We start from the raw sequence: 16,098 nt of genomic DNA, 5'->3' as shown, positions 1-16,098 counted from the left end.
CCCATTTATGACATAATATGACTCCCTATTTGGGCAAGGTGATCCCGATTGACTTCCATTATAAAACGACAAAATGTTAAACGTGAATTTCACCTGTAATCTTGTGGTGTGACAAACCAATCTGATTCTGCTCGTAAGATGTCAATGCACTGAGGAGGAGGATACCGGAGAACTCGCTCGTTTACCAAGTCTCCACGGCGAAAATTCGTTATGCCAACATGCCGTCTTCATCAGTGTAGTATGTCAAACTCACAGATGTTTAGTTCATTTCCAAAGTGATCAAATTATTTTGTGCAATGAAATGGTCTGCTAGATAATAAAAAGTTGAGTATGTGTGAATACCAAGTATAGGCCTACCATTTCAGGATATTGTTTACTAATGAATTACATTGTTTCGGTACTTTGGTGTTTAAACTTTTAGCATTCCTACTTCCTCTAGTGTAAACTCTAAACAACTATCCTCTCTCTCTCTCTCAATTCAATGCAATTTAAATGAAGGTGAAGTAAAACAAAAAAGTGTGAAAAGCTCCATTTACATGCTCAGGATGGAAGGATAGATCCACTCATGCCAATGGACAGGAATGGCCACAAATGTCACATACATTTTTGTGTGTGTGGGGGGGAGGGAGGTTGTATCTGCCTCTCTTGCTATCAAAAAGCTACTGAATAGCTGCACAATGATTTTCTGAATGATAGAAAATTGCCAGCCAATCAAAATAAAAGCCATGCTGTTATTAACTCGGGTACATGGTACAACTATCGGAGTCAGATTATGCATATCCTATTGAGTGTCTTTCATGCGTTTTATGTAGTGTTCTTTGTTGAGTGTCTTTAAAGCAAGGAAGCCCGCACAACTCCCAATTGGTCTCAATGTCTCTGTACATTCTTACCGGGTGTGCGGTAAGAATGTTGAAGAGGCCCGGTCCACAGCAATGTCTTCAGTCACTCATTCTGTGTGTGTGTGTGTGTGTGTGTGTGCGTGTGTTGTAGGCAACTACCACAGTGGAGGTGGACATGGAGAAGGCAGAGAAGCTGCAAGTGGATAGAAACGACTTCCTGGCTTCACTGAACAACGACATCAAACCTGTAAGTGTGTGTGTGTGTGATTTGTATGCATGCGTTGGATGTGCACGCTAATTGTATTCATCCACGCGTCGCACCTCGACGCGTTTTGAGCTTATATGTAGATAGGCAATTTTTGCTACAACAGTATATGTTGGCCCTCTAGAGTGAGTGTGGAACTATCTTCAAAGTGTCCCACCCCTGACATAATGTATGTGTCTCCAGGCGTTCGGTACGAACCAGGAGGACTATGCCAATTACATCATGAACGGAATCGTCCGATGGGGAGACCCAGTGTCTGCCGTGCTGGACGACGGAGTGCTGCTGGTGCAGCAGACCAAGAACAGCGACCGCACACCCCTCGTCTCAGTACTGCTGGAGGGTAGGGAACACGCACACACACACACACACACACACACACACACACGGATAAACAAACTCACGTTCCTTCCGCTGCGGTAGTGTGCTGACAGTCGTCCAAGTGCAAAAGGGTTGAACTCAGAGGAAATTCAAGGCACTTCAGTGAAGTTTAAAAAGACTTTATCATAATGGCATCAGCTCGGCAAAAGGTTAAAAAAGCTATGGGGCTATGAAGTCTTCTTCAGGGTCTGTCAGCCCAGCCCACTACCTCAGGGGAAGGGAAATTGAGTTTGTTTTATCTATTGTCGAACCCTCTTTCCAACGGGCACCTGTTTGCCGTTATTGAGATAACCACACGGAACTGCACGCATCGCAGCTTCTTCTTTGTATTCAACGTTGTACACACACACACACACACACACACACACACACACACACACACACACACACACACACACACACACACACACACACACACACACACACACACACACACACACACATGTTTGTGTTACTTACTATACATAACAATTTTAGGATGCCATCCAAAATTGCTGAAAATAGTCCAAAAATGGACAAAGCGGTAAAGCCAAATCAATAAATACAAATAAGATGTCCAACATACTAGACACCTAAAATAGCAAAGAATTACATGGTGTGCTGTAAATAGAACATTCTTTGTGGTTACTTTTAATTAGATACAGCTGCTGCTATTCAACCATCTCTTTATATTCCACAATCCTTATCATAAAAAATCACTTTCAGCGATTACAGTCATAAAATTGACCACAGTGGGATTACATGTGTCATTTGTGTTTATACTAGGCCCTCCTAACAGTGGGAAAACGGCCCTGGCCGCCAAGATCTCCGAAGACTCAGAATTCCCTTTCATCAAGATCTGCTCTCCAGACAAGATGATAGGATTCTCGGAGATCGCCAAATGTCAGGCCATCAAGAAGGTGATGTCCTCCTGACACCTGCCGCTGGTTCTGTGGCTAAAACCTGCACCTCCAATCCTCACATTTGACCTCTGTGATTTTGGACTCAAATTAATTAACACTGAGGATTTTACTATCTCTCTTTTATTATATTCATAAGCATGCAGTTTCAGCTGCTTAAATAGCAGATATGTTTGTGATGGAGTCTGTGACTTCCGAAAAGAGTATTGGGGTCGCTCAGTTTGAGTTCAACACAGCAGAATCATGGAGTAATGTACCACTCGTTGAAGTGTTTATTAATGTTTTTAATTTATCTATTTATTAGCTGCTACTATTTGTGGTCTTAATTACCCTGCGGTATACACGAGCACTCCTGTCCTGTGATAATGCTTCATATTAAATACGATAGATACAGTAGATCCCTCTTTCTTTGGACTTGTTTATTTAGCAAAGGGTCTATTCATTGTCTCATTGCCTTGAAGAACAAGTGTGACGTTGCATAGGGCTTATGGAAGAATAGTTTCCTCCCGATTGTCATTTCACATATTGTGACATCCATTGAAGTATTCCGCTGCAGATTGACGGTTGCTGTGGGCATTCGGAGTGGGTCAAATTGGAAGGAAGCCTCTTTAAAGACCAAATTCCCAAAGTGCTATTTAAGTGACTTCCACTTTAATCACAGAACAATGGCTTTAGTCGTTTATGATCATGAAGACGAATGCTCTCCACACACGCACATCCCCCGATGTTTTTCTCCGTCCCTGACCTGTATTTATGTCTCCTCTGTCCGTGACAGATATTCGAAGATGCCTATAAGTCCCAGCTGAGCTGCGTTGTGGTGGACGACATTGAGCGATTGTTGGGTGAGGCCCTGTTTTCGTTCAGTTCTCACGCTACTCTTAAAGAAGGAGGACGTTTCTCAAACCCCTGGTGTCACTGTTTCCCCTATGTTATATGCACCTAGCGATAGCAGTACGCCGCTGCCGAAATATGACCACGGAGAGGAGAGAGATCTTTACAGAAACTAACTTTGTATTTGTTCGCGCTACGGGTGCTCCACACAAAAACATAGAAACAAGAAAATGTCCACTTAACACATTTAGTACCGGAACTGCATCAAAATAAAGGCGCTGCTTGCGCCAGAGTAATCGCCAGAGTAGTGATCGCTTCTATTTTGAAAGCCATGAACCGGAAATACTTTCTTAAAAAAGTTGACTGACAAAGTGCCATCACAATCTCCGATCATCTTAATATATTTATATACGCTCCAAAAAGAGTTCATATTTTGCGGGAGAGACGGATGAGGAGCAGAAACGCAGCGCCAGCATATCGATCCATTCATCACCACGGAGAGCGCCCTGGATGAGGAGATACGAGTCATTCTTTCCGCCACGCTAACATGGGAGTCAATGACAAGCTAATAGTTTCACAGAGCGTTAGCATACGGCAAGCGAAAAGCGAAATGCCGCCCCGCGTCGTTTGGACGTCGCTAGGACGTCCACAGACGTCTAAGGCACCTCTCGGTTCCAATCCTTATGACGTTTCAGTACGTATTATGTACAAAATGTGTTAATACTTGTCAATGCCTACAATGGGTACAGTAGATGTCAACAAGGAAGCATGCAGTGCTGATCACAGGTTTAGAATTATCATTGACCGAAGGGTCAATTATAATAATAATAATAATATCTGGGATTCATATAGCACTTCTCATGAGTACTCAAAGATGTTTTACATGTGTGGGGGCCAGGGCAGGGGAGAGAACATGGGGAAAAGGACAACTTTATTAGGAAAAACAAGTAAAAGATGAGAATTAAAAGCAACAGTACAAGTTAAACTCAATATATAGTTTTGCTGCTATTGGTGTTGTTTGTGATGTACTGAATGTATTGTGTGTCGTGTTGATGAATTCCATTGTGGCACAATTTAGTGACACAATTTAGTTTGTAAAAAAAACAACCTTTGTATTGCGTTTTCAGACTTCGTGCCGATCGGCCCTCGTTTCTCCAACCTGGTCCTGCAAGCCCTGCTGGTTCTGCTGAAGAAGACTCCTCCCAAGGTAAATCCAGCAGGCGATCATTTATATCAGTGGTTTTCAACCTTTTTCATATCGAGGTCCATTTTTTTTTTGAGCCATTTCATGCCTGATATAGGCCGAAAACTAAAGAGCAGTTTTGTTACCATTGCATAAGTTTTCTATCCAAATTCCATGCTGTATTGATTGGGATACTATTAGGAGAGACAATTATTTTACATTCTCCATTTGTGTATAGACTTCTTGTAAATTAACTAATGCAGATGTTTAACAATAATGTAACGCTCAAGAGTAAAAGATCTAGAAGAAGAGGAACCAAAGGTCCATTTGGTTACCAACTCTCCATCATTTAGCTGGGGACCACCTGGAACCTCTTCAAGGACCACTGGTTGAAAACCACTGATCTCTGTCTCCTTCCTGTCTGCTGTACTCTGCTGTAACAGTGCTGTTCCAGCGGAGGCAGAAAGAGGGCAGCAGACCTCCCTGATCTCCACAGCACAGCCTCTTGTGCGTGTGCGTGTGTGTGTGCGTGTGTGTGTGTGTGTGTGTGTGCTTATTAGCAAGTGTTTTGGTGTAGGCCTGTTGTGCTCCGACTTGAATGGTGGTGGTGGGGAGACCCATTTCTCCCATTTCTGTGCGTGTGTGTGTGTGCGTGCGTGCACACGTGCGCGTACAAGAGTCTGTTTTTAACCCTGTTCTGTTGTCACCAGGGTTTTGTGAATGAGAGCATAGCCCACTATATGGCTGTACGTGCATGAGAAGTGGCTCGGGGCCTGTTGTACTCTGTGTGTGTGTGTGTGTGTGTGTGTGTGTGTGTGTGTGTGTGTGTGTGTGTGGGGGGGGGGGGTTGAATGCCTGGCTGCAGTGCTCCACTGAGGTTGTAAAGCGCTGGACCCAGCAGGGTGCCCGGGGCCGGGGGAGGCCAGGGGGACCAGCAGGAGAATGGTCTCTGTGAGAGAGCCGGGACCTGGCAGCACCACGGCCTGTGTGGCACCTCATCTGCATGCAGCAGCACAACCCCCCGCGCCATGGGGGGGCAGCCGGACGCCATAATCCCCCTCTCACTCCTCTCTGCCTCCCCTCCTTCTCTTCTCTTCTCTTCTCTTCTCTCTTCTCTTCTCTTCTCTTCTCTTCTCTTCTCTTCTCTTCTCTTCTCTTCTCTTCTCTTCTCCTCTCCTCTCCTCTCCTCTTCTGACAACTTCTCCTGTAAGGACTGCAACCTTCGCTCCAAGAACTCACCCAGTGTCTATTAAAATTCAATGTCAAGATAATTCTTATTTTCCTTCCACATTGTTGACTGTTCTCGACTCTCCCTCTCACTCGGCCCCCCTCTATCGCTCTCTGTTGCTGTCAGTCAGTGTTATTCTGTGTTAGTTCATTAAATAAAGGCACCTATGCAACACGGTACATTGATGAATGGTGGTTTCCATAAACATTCCAACTTGACCACTCACAGCCATAGGTAAAACACAACAGCATCCGTTGAGTCATCACATATTTAACGTGTGTGTGTGTGTGTGTGTGTGTGTGTGTGTGTGTGTGTGTGTGTGTGTGTTGTGTGTTTCCTCCAGGGCCGTAAGCTGCTCATCATTGGCACCACCAGTCGTAAGGACGTCCTGCAGGAGATGGAGATGCTGGATGCCTTCAGCACCACCATCCACATTCCCAACATCTCCAATGGAGAGCAGCTGGTAGAAGCCCTGGAGGTGAGGTGACACACACACACACACACACACACGATGGGTCACACAATGTCACATACACATGGACACTGAGATAGGTAGGGACTCTAAGGAGGTGCGGGCAATTTTCTTTTTCTCTATAATTTTTATCCCTTACGATTTTGCAACCCAGTTTTTTCACCCAGTGCTAATTATCTAATGTAATCCTGGGCGCTACACTACCTCTGCCAACCAGGGGGGGGGGGCAGCGGACTGACCTCATGCCTCCTTCTATGCATGAGGAGTCCAAGCTGCTTCTTTTCACCTGACGGGGGGGAATTTCCCAGGCCGGACGTAGTGGGTGGAAGGAACATGTTATTCCGACCAGTTCCTTTCCCCTCCATCAGGCGCCCCGGCTGGCCAGGGGGAGGTAGTTTTAGAGACCAGGATTACTGCATATTTTTGTGAGGGTACCTATCCTATAGGGGACACGTGGAGAACGTGCAAACTCCACACAGAAAGGCCCTTTCAGCAAGGGGGCACGGTGGCACAGTCGGTAGTGCTGTCGCCTCACAGCTAGAAGGTCCTGGGTTCGGTTCCCGCTCGGGGCGCTGTGGGTGCTGGCGGCGTGTTTCCTCCTCCGCGTCATCAGTGCCCATACCCGAAGGTGGGGTTGGCGAAAGGGCCTTTCTGTGTGGAGTTTGCATGTTCTCCCCGTGTCCCCTAGGGTAGATACCCTCACAAAAACATGCAGTAATCCTGGTCTCTAAACTGCCTCCCCCTGGCCAGCTGGGGCGCCTGATGGAGGGGAAAGGAACTGGTTGGAATAACGTGTTCCTTCCACGCGCTACGTCCAACCAGGGAAACTCCCCCTGTCAGGTGTAAAGGAGCAACTTGGACACTCAAGCATGAAGGAAGCATGAGTTAAGTCCGTTGCTCTCCCCAGGTTGGCGGAGGGTGTGTAGAGCCCAGGATCACATTAGATGCACTACAGCACTACAGACTGTGCCACCGTGCCCCCTGGGTGTGGCCAATGTGACAGGCTGCTCGACAAGCGGCCGCACTCCTGATAAACTGCCGCGTTCCGTTGCTAGTTTCACGCAAATGCCCGGGCCTGCCACACCAGCTGTGATTGTGGTCAGACTTGACCCAGCCGAAGCAGGCGTACATCGCCTGCCGTTTTGCTCTCAGAGCGATTGTGTGTCTGTGTACCGCGCACGTCCAAGCCAGAGTACAGGCATTGTGTCACTCCCCGTCTGAAAAGCCCTCTCTCTCTCTCTCTCTCTCTCTCCCTCTCTCTCCCTCTCTCTCTCTCTCTCTCTCTCTCTCATAGATTATGCAGCCACACACCATGCACAGAGCAGGCATTATTTGGCTCTCACTAACATTCTGCTAACATGTCCCTGTCCCTTGTGTGTGTCTCTCTGCTCCCTACAGCTGCTGGGCAGCTTCCAGGAGAGGGAGAGGGCCTGCATTGCCAAGGCTGTCAAGGGCCAGAGGCTGTGGATTGGAATTAAGAAGCTTCTCATGCTCATTGAAATGGCTGTACAGGTAAAAGACAAGTGAAAGACAGACACACCCACACTCACACTCACTCACACATGGTGTTACACTGTGAAAATTGTCGACTCTAGGAGTATAAATATGGACTCGTTCACAGTCAGAGTTGAATTAACATTCCGGGATTTGGCTGCGTAGTGTAGTGACAGTGGAGCCAACTTGTTGGGTGTTGTAGATAGGCTGTGCACCCAGTCGTTGGCAGCAAAGTGAGGCCCAAGGACAGTAATGTATTCAAGTGCTTGTTCTTGGTGTAAGGGGTTAAGACCCTTATCTCTGCACCCTTATGTCTCATCTCTGCTGTCGGGGGGGAAACCACCTAACTCCAAAATGTTAATTATTCTGAAAATGGAAAAGAATATATTTTTTTTTTCTCCGGGAAATGAAATGAATATGTTTTGAAAACAAAGTTATACTGCATCTTCAAAGTTGGTGTTGTGACTTTATATATTGTCAATCACTTGCATGAGAGGGGGAGAGGTGGTGGAGTTATCTGTTTTAGCAGACAGTTTGAGGGTCCAATGGAGTTAAGAGGTTTTGTCCGAAGCGCTTTTTAATAATTAATTAATTGGTTCACTTACCTGGGTGTTCAATAGTGATTTATGCCAAAAAAGATCTAAGCTTGGTGGTTTCATCCCTAACAGCAACTGTCTCCCTCCCAGCTTTCCTGCTTCAACGCAGAGATTAAGAAATGTTCACAACACGCGTGGTCTCATCCAGAACATCTGGAAAACCTGGCAGCAGTAGCAGAAAACGGAGTGATCTTGTTTGTGAGATTGTGAGATGTCGTTGGTTTAGGTCAGGGGTTTTCAACAGGTGGTCCGTGGACCACTGGTGGTCCCTGGAAGTATTGCATGTGGTCCCTGACCATTAATTTAGTTGATTTTTTTAAAAATGTCTTTCCACTAGTTGAGAAACAGTGAACTGAATGACCTATGATGACCGTCCATGTTGTCATTTACTGACAAATTGGAGGTCAAGAAATTCAACAGAAAAAGGGAGTTAGAATCTCAAAAGCGGGAAGTGCAGCGGATTGTCTGGTTGAGTCATTATTATTAGGAAATGATACTTAGTCAGTGGACAATTGGTTGAGAAACAGTGGAATGTATACACAACAGTGGTCCCCAGGTTGATTCTAAGTCAGGGTGGTGGTCCCTGGTCCACAATCAGTTGAAAAGCCCTGGTTTAGGTGACAATAGCACTGACCAATCGGTGCGGGTCTCTAGCGTATATGCGGGAAGAACTTGACTCCGTTGTCAACAAACTCTTCGTTCATTTTCTGACAATATCCGGTGGTCGCAATATACAAACAGTAGTTGAGGTCAAATGGAATTCATTTGTTTTAGTATACAATATCGGCACCTGAAATATATCTCGATATATATATATATATATATATTTTTTTTGTTTGGGGGGGTGAGGGGGAGGGTTGTATTGCGCTGCAGCCAAACAACCTGCATTCACAAAGATCCGTACACGCCCATGAAATGTATTTAAGCTACCATAGTGTCTGAGGTCTGACAGTCGGCCAAGCAGCCAGCCTAGCCCTTATCCTCTTTTCTCCACATCTGGTCCAGCATTCTCGCCAGTCAACAGATTCTAACTCAGTCACAACAAACTGTCATCAATTAGCGGGAATGAAAAACAGTGTGGCTTTGGCCATGATTCGTGGAGTTGGATCGGGGTCCAATACATTCATCGCGCGGAGAAAACCCATTATCGGCCCACAGCTCTCTCCCCCCACCCACCCACCCACACACCCCCACGCTGCGACGAAAAGAGCAGGGAAGTTGTTGCTCATGAGAACAGCCTTCCCATCATGGACCGGTAATGTTTTGACACTATAGTCCAGCCCAATATATTTTAATTGCCTCAAGATTGCAACAGTGTGATGGCAGACAGATATGGTTGGTGTCAAAAGGTAAAGCGAAGCCGTTGTTGCTCCGATAGAATCAGCGTCAACGCCGTGTGACTGCTACTGCTCTCCGGCATCTTTGCATGGATGCTTTATAGTCCACGTGCCAGAATGTGAACCCAGGCATGTTGAGTACACCCACGTTTTATGTTCGAAATGTTGAGTATGGGAACTGCCGGATGCTAACTTGCATTATGTTTAGCAATTTTCATAATTGGCATAATTATGTGACGCTACCATTAACAAACTATAAGGGGGGAAAAATATATCTTAAGTAGCATGTGACGTGTTAAACTAGGGGGTTTTCATGATGCTGAATCCATTCCAAGCATTAGTTTGGCAAAAAAGAAAACACTCCTCCATAGCCGTCATCACAAATGTAATGATTCTATGTAGATTGATTCTATAGGTTGTTAATGGTATGGTCACATATTATGCCACTTTTTGAAAATTAAACATATGCAAATTGGCATCAGGCAGTTTCTACATGCTGGCGACCCATATTCAACATTTCTAACATAAAACCTTGGTGTACTCAACATGTCCAGGTTCACAATGGGGCTCTATGGGACACATTTCTAAACGATCTAAACACAGTTACATATCGTGGGGCTCTGTATGCTCACCAAGGTTTTAAAAAGGACTCAGCGGTTCCAATGTGGTCAATTCTAATGTAGTTTGCAGGTCATCCCATGTATTAGGGCTACAGAAGCCGAAAAGCAGATCTACCAAGTTCAGAATTAACTTTTTGGGGAGATTACTTTATCTGGTGTGGTTAGTGTTGGAGTCCCAATGATGAGATGTATTTAGGACAATCTCCAAGCATGGCTTTATACAAGGACAGGTGCCAATGCAGTTCTCGTCTCTCTGTCAGGGAGGACCATCCAACCTTGTTATATAAGATACAGTGGTGAGTACCATACTGTAGCTATCACCTGTAATAAATCGAATCGATGAGTGATAAACAGAGTCTAGGGATTTAAGAGTGGATGATGCATGTCTATAGATTATGTCCCCATAATGCAAAAGAGACAGGAACACTACCTCAACTACCCTCTATAAAGTAGACTATTATACATGTGATCTCTGTATGTAAATAGACATAGCGTTCATATGTTCTAGAACCGGACTTTCATGGCCAAACACAACAACATCCAGCTGACCGGATTGGGGCTGTTCTTTTGCTCACTTAATCGCTGGGGTTTTTTTGGTCGCGCTCGGATCCAAAAATATGTTTGGAGATACTGTGGTCGGGGCTGATTCATTCACAGAATATTTGCGAGTTTGGGCTTCAGCTTTGGGGGAGCTCATGAGAAGGTATTCCCCTTTGACCGGTTCACATAAGGGTTCAACTCCCACGCTTTTTGGGGTCAGATGGACCCCCGTGGTCAAACGTCTCTTTCCAAAAGATGCCTCTCGTTTCCCGTCGCCGTGACTGCAAGCGTTGAAATACTCAACCGATGACAGGGGGACGGCAGAAAGAGCCGAGCGCCATGCGTCTGGTGGTGGTGGTGGTGGTGGTGGCGGCTGGCTGGTGTTAACCCATTCTGGGCGGGAACCCCTTTTGGTGTTGGCATCATGTCGGGCTTTAGCGATTGAAAAATAGCAGATCTACAAGCTCATAGCGCGCCACCGAGTGGCACGCTACGAGCTGCTACGAGTCTGCTATTTTTTGAAAAATCGAAGAACGACTGACGTAGAAGACATTTTTTAGAATCTGATCTCAGGTCAGAATGGGTTAATCTCGCAGCACTGTGTGTCTGTGGCGTGTTGACGATGTGTTGTACAGCCTGTTTGTTGAGGCTGCACGATATGTAATTGCTGTGGTATGCGCTAATGCAGCCATGTTCATCACCCACGCCCCCACCCCACCCCCACCCCCCTGTCGTCAGCCTCAAGAAGTATGAACCGAGTGTCTGCCGAGACATGCTGCACGCCAGCCGCACAGCGCTGACTACACACACACACACACACACACACACAACACCTCCCTCCCCCCCTCTCTCTCTCTCTCTCTCTCCACACTCCTTGTTTTATCTTTTTCCCTCTCATTCCAACGGTTCTCGACTGCTCTCATGTCTTAACTCCGGGGGCCACAGGCGATTTCCCGACATAAGTTATTGCATAGGCTGCCATTAATTTCACTTCCCTTCTCCTCCTCCTTTAAGCACCACCCCTCCCCCCACGCTCCACGCGTCTTCAGACCTGAAGTGTGAACTCCAGGAACCCGGAACGGCACACACACACAACAGTCAAATCACTGTGCTGTGAACATCCATTTTTCTATTGTTGATTGAAAACAAAAACGTCTGTCTTTTTTTTTGTCTTTCAGATAGATGCTGAATATAGAGTTAGCAAGTTCCTGAAATTGTTGAGAGACGAAGCAGCGTGAGTACCCTACCCTCTCGCACCTCCACGCACCATTAAATCCACTGGCCTTCGAGTGCTTGGCAGTGCAGTGCAGATAACAACGAGAATTATACATGTTTATGTAAACTTTACTACACCTCGGGACCACGCATGTCTAGAACGATGCAAGTTGAGAATGCATTCCCCACCCGATATTATGCAATATCTGTTGTACCTGGCAGAGTACCCGCTGTACCCAGTACCTGTTACACAGTACCCAGTGTACCTGTTACACAGTACCCTGTGTTACACAGTACCCACTGTACCTAGTGTTACACAGTACCCACTGTACCTGTTACACAGTACCCAGTGCCGTACCTGGCTGTTTACCACGGCTATAAACAATCACCCAGGCGTACTCTGGGTAGTGCTGCACCATTCTTGCTCAAATGTGAATCTCGATTTGAGATCAGGATTCTCACAGGATTCTCACTTCTTCCATGAGAATATCTGTAGTTGCTGAACATTACTGCATTCAAAATGTGGCACCTGGAGCCAACTACTAAGGCTTTAAACATCAAAGTGCTTGACTTAAAATCTCTCTCGTAGCAAAAACACAAGAGTAACTCAAATGAACAGGACAGCCAAGTAGTGCTGCATAATACTTGCTCAAATGTAGAAATGAGATCGCATAGGCGACTTTTGTCGATTAATCGCGCAGCACTAACTCTGGGATAATGCGAGTTCACGCAAACCCTTTGTGGTTGTTGTACCACTGCTATGACCAAGTGATTAAACAACGCAGATACCTCATCAGGTCCCTGACGTTGTCAGAAACGGTTGACATCTTGTTGATGACCTAAAATGGGCATACTGTGAATGGAATTCTGAATGGAAATGGCTTGGAATTAAAATGTCGATAGTCTGCCATGAGGGAATTCACCCTCACATTTGAGACAATGGTGATCAAAACGGTACTTACTTTGACTTTCAGTTAAGTACATTTAATATCAGATTATTACTTGGGTACAGGTAGTGTCAGATTAAGGTAGTATTCGAATGCAGGGTTTCTCAAGTAGGCCACAGTCCAAAAGGCACCGTAGAATACTTTGATCATATACAATTGTTTTATATTAAAAACTTAAAAAAAACACAACCTCAAACTATGTTCTAATGGGTGACTTTCAATAATATTGATTGTGTCCCCATAAGTTTTAAGTTATTTGTGTTGTTTTTTGCTTTACACATGTGGGATTGGTCCTCTACTAGTCTAGTACCCATCCTAAGTATTAACCCATTTAGGCCTGACATAAAAAAAATGCCTTCTAAATCATGACAATTTTCTGGGAAAAAAAAACATGTTTCTATGTCAGTAGTTCTCAATATTTCATGTGAAGGACCCCCAAAAATATATGTAATTGGCCGCCGACCGAAATATGTTGTTCAAGGGACCTCCCAGAAGCAAAGATTTTAGTTAAAAACTTTGGCTCTGAAAGATATATATTAAAATATTCAAAGATATATATTCAAAGATTTGCGCCACATTTTTACGATTTTTCAAAAATAGCAGACCTACAAGTTCATAGCGCGCCACTCGGTGGCACGCTATGAGCTTGTAGATCTGAGCTTGTAGATCTGAAAATAGGTTAAGAGCAGTGGTTGTCATTTATACATCTGGGGAGCAGTTATGCTTGATTTTTACTTTCTCTCGCATTGTGTCTCGCACCGGAAATATAAGATCTACAAGCTGTAGAGCTGCTCACATCATCCAACCTCGGCATGGCTGCATTCGCCTAGTCTTAACTGGGGGTCCTCAATTTATTTCTTTGCAGATGATTTGCTAATGTGCTACATTGTTTTCTCACTTAACAGTAAACAAACCAACATCAGTAGTATACAAGTTATCTGCAAATGTCTAAAGTTGTCCATCGGAAAGGGTCCTGCCTCATCCCCACTTCCGCTTTGCCTTTGCGGTCACGTAAATGATGGAATATCGAAGCCTTCAAACCAAATTATGTATAGCTTTTCTGAGGCGTTATGGACTCTCTGTAGCAACCGAAGATTGTGGAAGAGTTATCTGTCTTGCGTTGTCACGCCTGCCCGTTTGCCCAGCTTGGTCACTGGCTAATGCCAGGGCTCCGTAGTTCGAAACGTCTAAAGAACTAGTTTTGTTTTGAAGATTTGATCCCGATTAAAGCTTGGATTTGGATTTCCTGATCCAATTGCATATCAAAACTGATCCCAATCCAGTTTTATTTTGTTTTGAACTACCCCCGAATCCCAATCTAATCCAATTGAAAAAGATTGAGATTAAAGGTTTTTGGGCGATAATCTGTTATGTACATACAGTAGTATATATTTTTTTCTCATTTGTTTCCCTCAGGCTGGGTTCTGATAAGCTTTTGGGGATGTAGACCCAAGACGGAGCCGCATTTTAAAGCAGAGGCAGAGCCTCGGTGCTTGCTTGCTACCCACCCCCTCAAACACAACTTGTAATGTGCCCGGTCTGCAAGCGCAAACCGTGCATCCAGGATCGGACAATTCAGCCATCAAAATGACTCGCAATTAGAAGATTGTCATTATTGGATATGATGGACAACCAACCCAGCAAGCAGGCACTATCTTATCTCCCATATATTATGAGTTGATTGTCTGCAATCGAAAAAAAAAAAAAGAATAACGGTCATGAGGACAGACATGCCCCGCTGTCTCTTGAAAGCCGAAAAACTTCCAATACACCTCGCAGAGAAAGCGGTCTTGCTCGGCGGAAAACCAGAGAGCGTGGCGCTAATTGAACTAGCACGTGGCATTGTCCTGGCAATGGGTCAGCTACAGGTGCTCTATGGCGGCCGTGCGTCTCCTCCGCATTCCCGTCTCTTTGACGTCTTCTCACCTCAGTTGCCAAGGTGCGGGTGCCTGTGAGTGGCCGGCCAAGGGAGAACGAGAGATTCCATCTCTCTTCATGCACCCTGCCCATCCCCGAGTCTGCTCTCTGCGCCGCATGGTTGGTCTGTGACCAACGATACTTGTTCTACAACACCATGTGGACTAAGTGGACACAGGTGCACAGTCACACACTTAACGGCAGTGTTCGTTTAACTCTTGAGGGTGTAAAAACAGACGAGACCAGTACAGGTTATGTTCTTACACTGTCAAAGTTTACATGAACACTCCAGAGGTGTGCATTTTTATGATGTGTACTATACAGTATATTGAGAGAACTAAGCACCGTTTCTGGTCTCGGTGTATATTGTATTTTATTTTTTATGTTTTGGCAGGTTTGTAATGTACAAACCCATGTTTATTTTTTATGTATAAAAGCAGAATAGAGTGTGGAGTACAACATGCACGCATGCTGTTATTATATTTGATGATATTTTGTGTGCACTTGGTCTCAATAATCATTCCAAGACTTGCTCTTACGCACACATCACTCACGCCACGGTCAGTCTTACTACCTATAGGTGTGCTGTGCCTGCGTGAGTTGTTTTCTTAATTGCTAAATTAATAAGACTAATGAGAACGCAAATTGTAGTATATTTAATGAGTGTTCACTCTTTTTCTTTTGTTAGAAGGGAATCCACCTCACGCCATGTTACTACTGTTGGTTTCTGTGAAGGATATCTGGACTGGAGTTGTCTTTAGTGCCTTGGCATGCTGTTGAAAACTGTACTGTAAAAGATTATCACAATAAAGAAGAGTTTGTACTGTGTGTTTTGAAGAATGGTCAATAATTGTCCATACTTAATACGGTAGTTAATTTGTTTTACATACTACATAAGTCAATTATAATACCAGTCTCTGCCTGATGTCATTTAAAAAGTGGTCATGTTGCTTAATAAGCAATGATTCTATATTGATGCCACTCATTGTAAATGCCTTGCACAGAAGTTGGACACAGATACAACACAACACATAGTCTAATATTTCATTTAGAACTCAGACTTCATAATTGGCCACGGCAGTCTATGGATGATGTATTTATCTATATTGCATATTGCAATTGGCCCATTGTGCATATTATGCACACTGGGCCGCCAGAGTGTAGTGGTTAGAGTATATGCCTTTCTTTCATGCGGAAGGTTGTGGGTTTGAACCCTGCCTGGGCTCGACGTCAGCGAGGGCATGCGGTCGCAACGGGCTCCTAACGCAAATGGGTTCAGATCTGAGCCAAGTCTCCCGAGGAGGCGCGTCTGAAGCCTGTCCTGGACGCGGTATCTG

General features: G+C 45.0%; 1 protein-coding gene across 1 annotated transcript in view; it reads left to right on the top strand.

The window, feature by feature from the left end:
- LOC308332477 (vesicle-fusing ATPase) overlaps positions 1–15,589 on the top strand; it is a 36,022-nt gene extending 20,433 nt beyond the window's left edge. Inside the window, exons 13-21 of the mRNA XM_080788384.1 lie at positions 991–1,086; positions 1,288–1,444; positions 2,248–2,381; positions 3,157–3,223; positions 4,340–4,419; positions 5,967–6,101; positions 7,494–7,607; positions 11,861–11,916; positions 14,261–15,589. Of these exons, the coding sequence (XP_080644510.1) occupies positions 991–1,086; positions 1,288–1,444; positions 2,248–2,381; positions 3,157–3,223; positions 4,340–4,419; positions 5,967–6,101; positions 7,494–7,607; positions 11,861–11,916; positions 14,261–14,291 (870 nt within the window). The 3' untranslated portion in view covers positions 14,292–15,589. The remainder of the gene's footprint in view (positions 1–990; positions 1,087–1,287; positions 1,445–2,247; positions 2,382–3,156; positions 3,224–4,339; positions 4,420–5,966; positions 6,102–7,493; positions 7,608–11,860; positions 11,917–14,260) is intronic.
- The last annotated feature ends 509 nt before the right edge of the window (positions 15,590–16,098 follow it).

Source organism: Protomyctophum bolini (assembly GCF_963924005.1).
Source record: "Protomyctophum bolini genome assembly, chromosome: 18".
Lineage (NCBI taxonomy): Eukaryota > Metazoa > Chordata > Actinopteri > Myctophiformes > Myctophidae > Protomyctophum > Protomyctophum bolini.
This window is presented reverse-complemented; position numbering and strand designations above follow the sequence as displayed.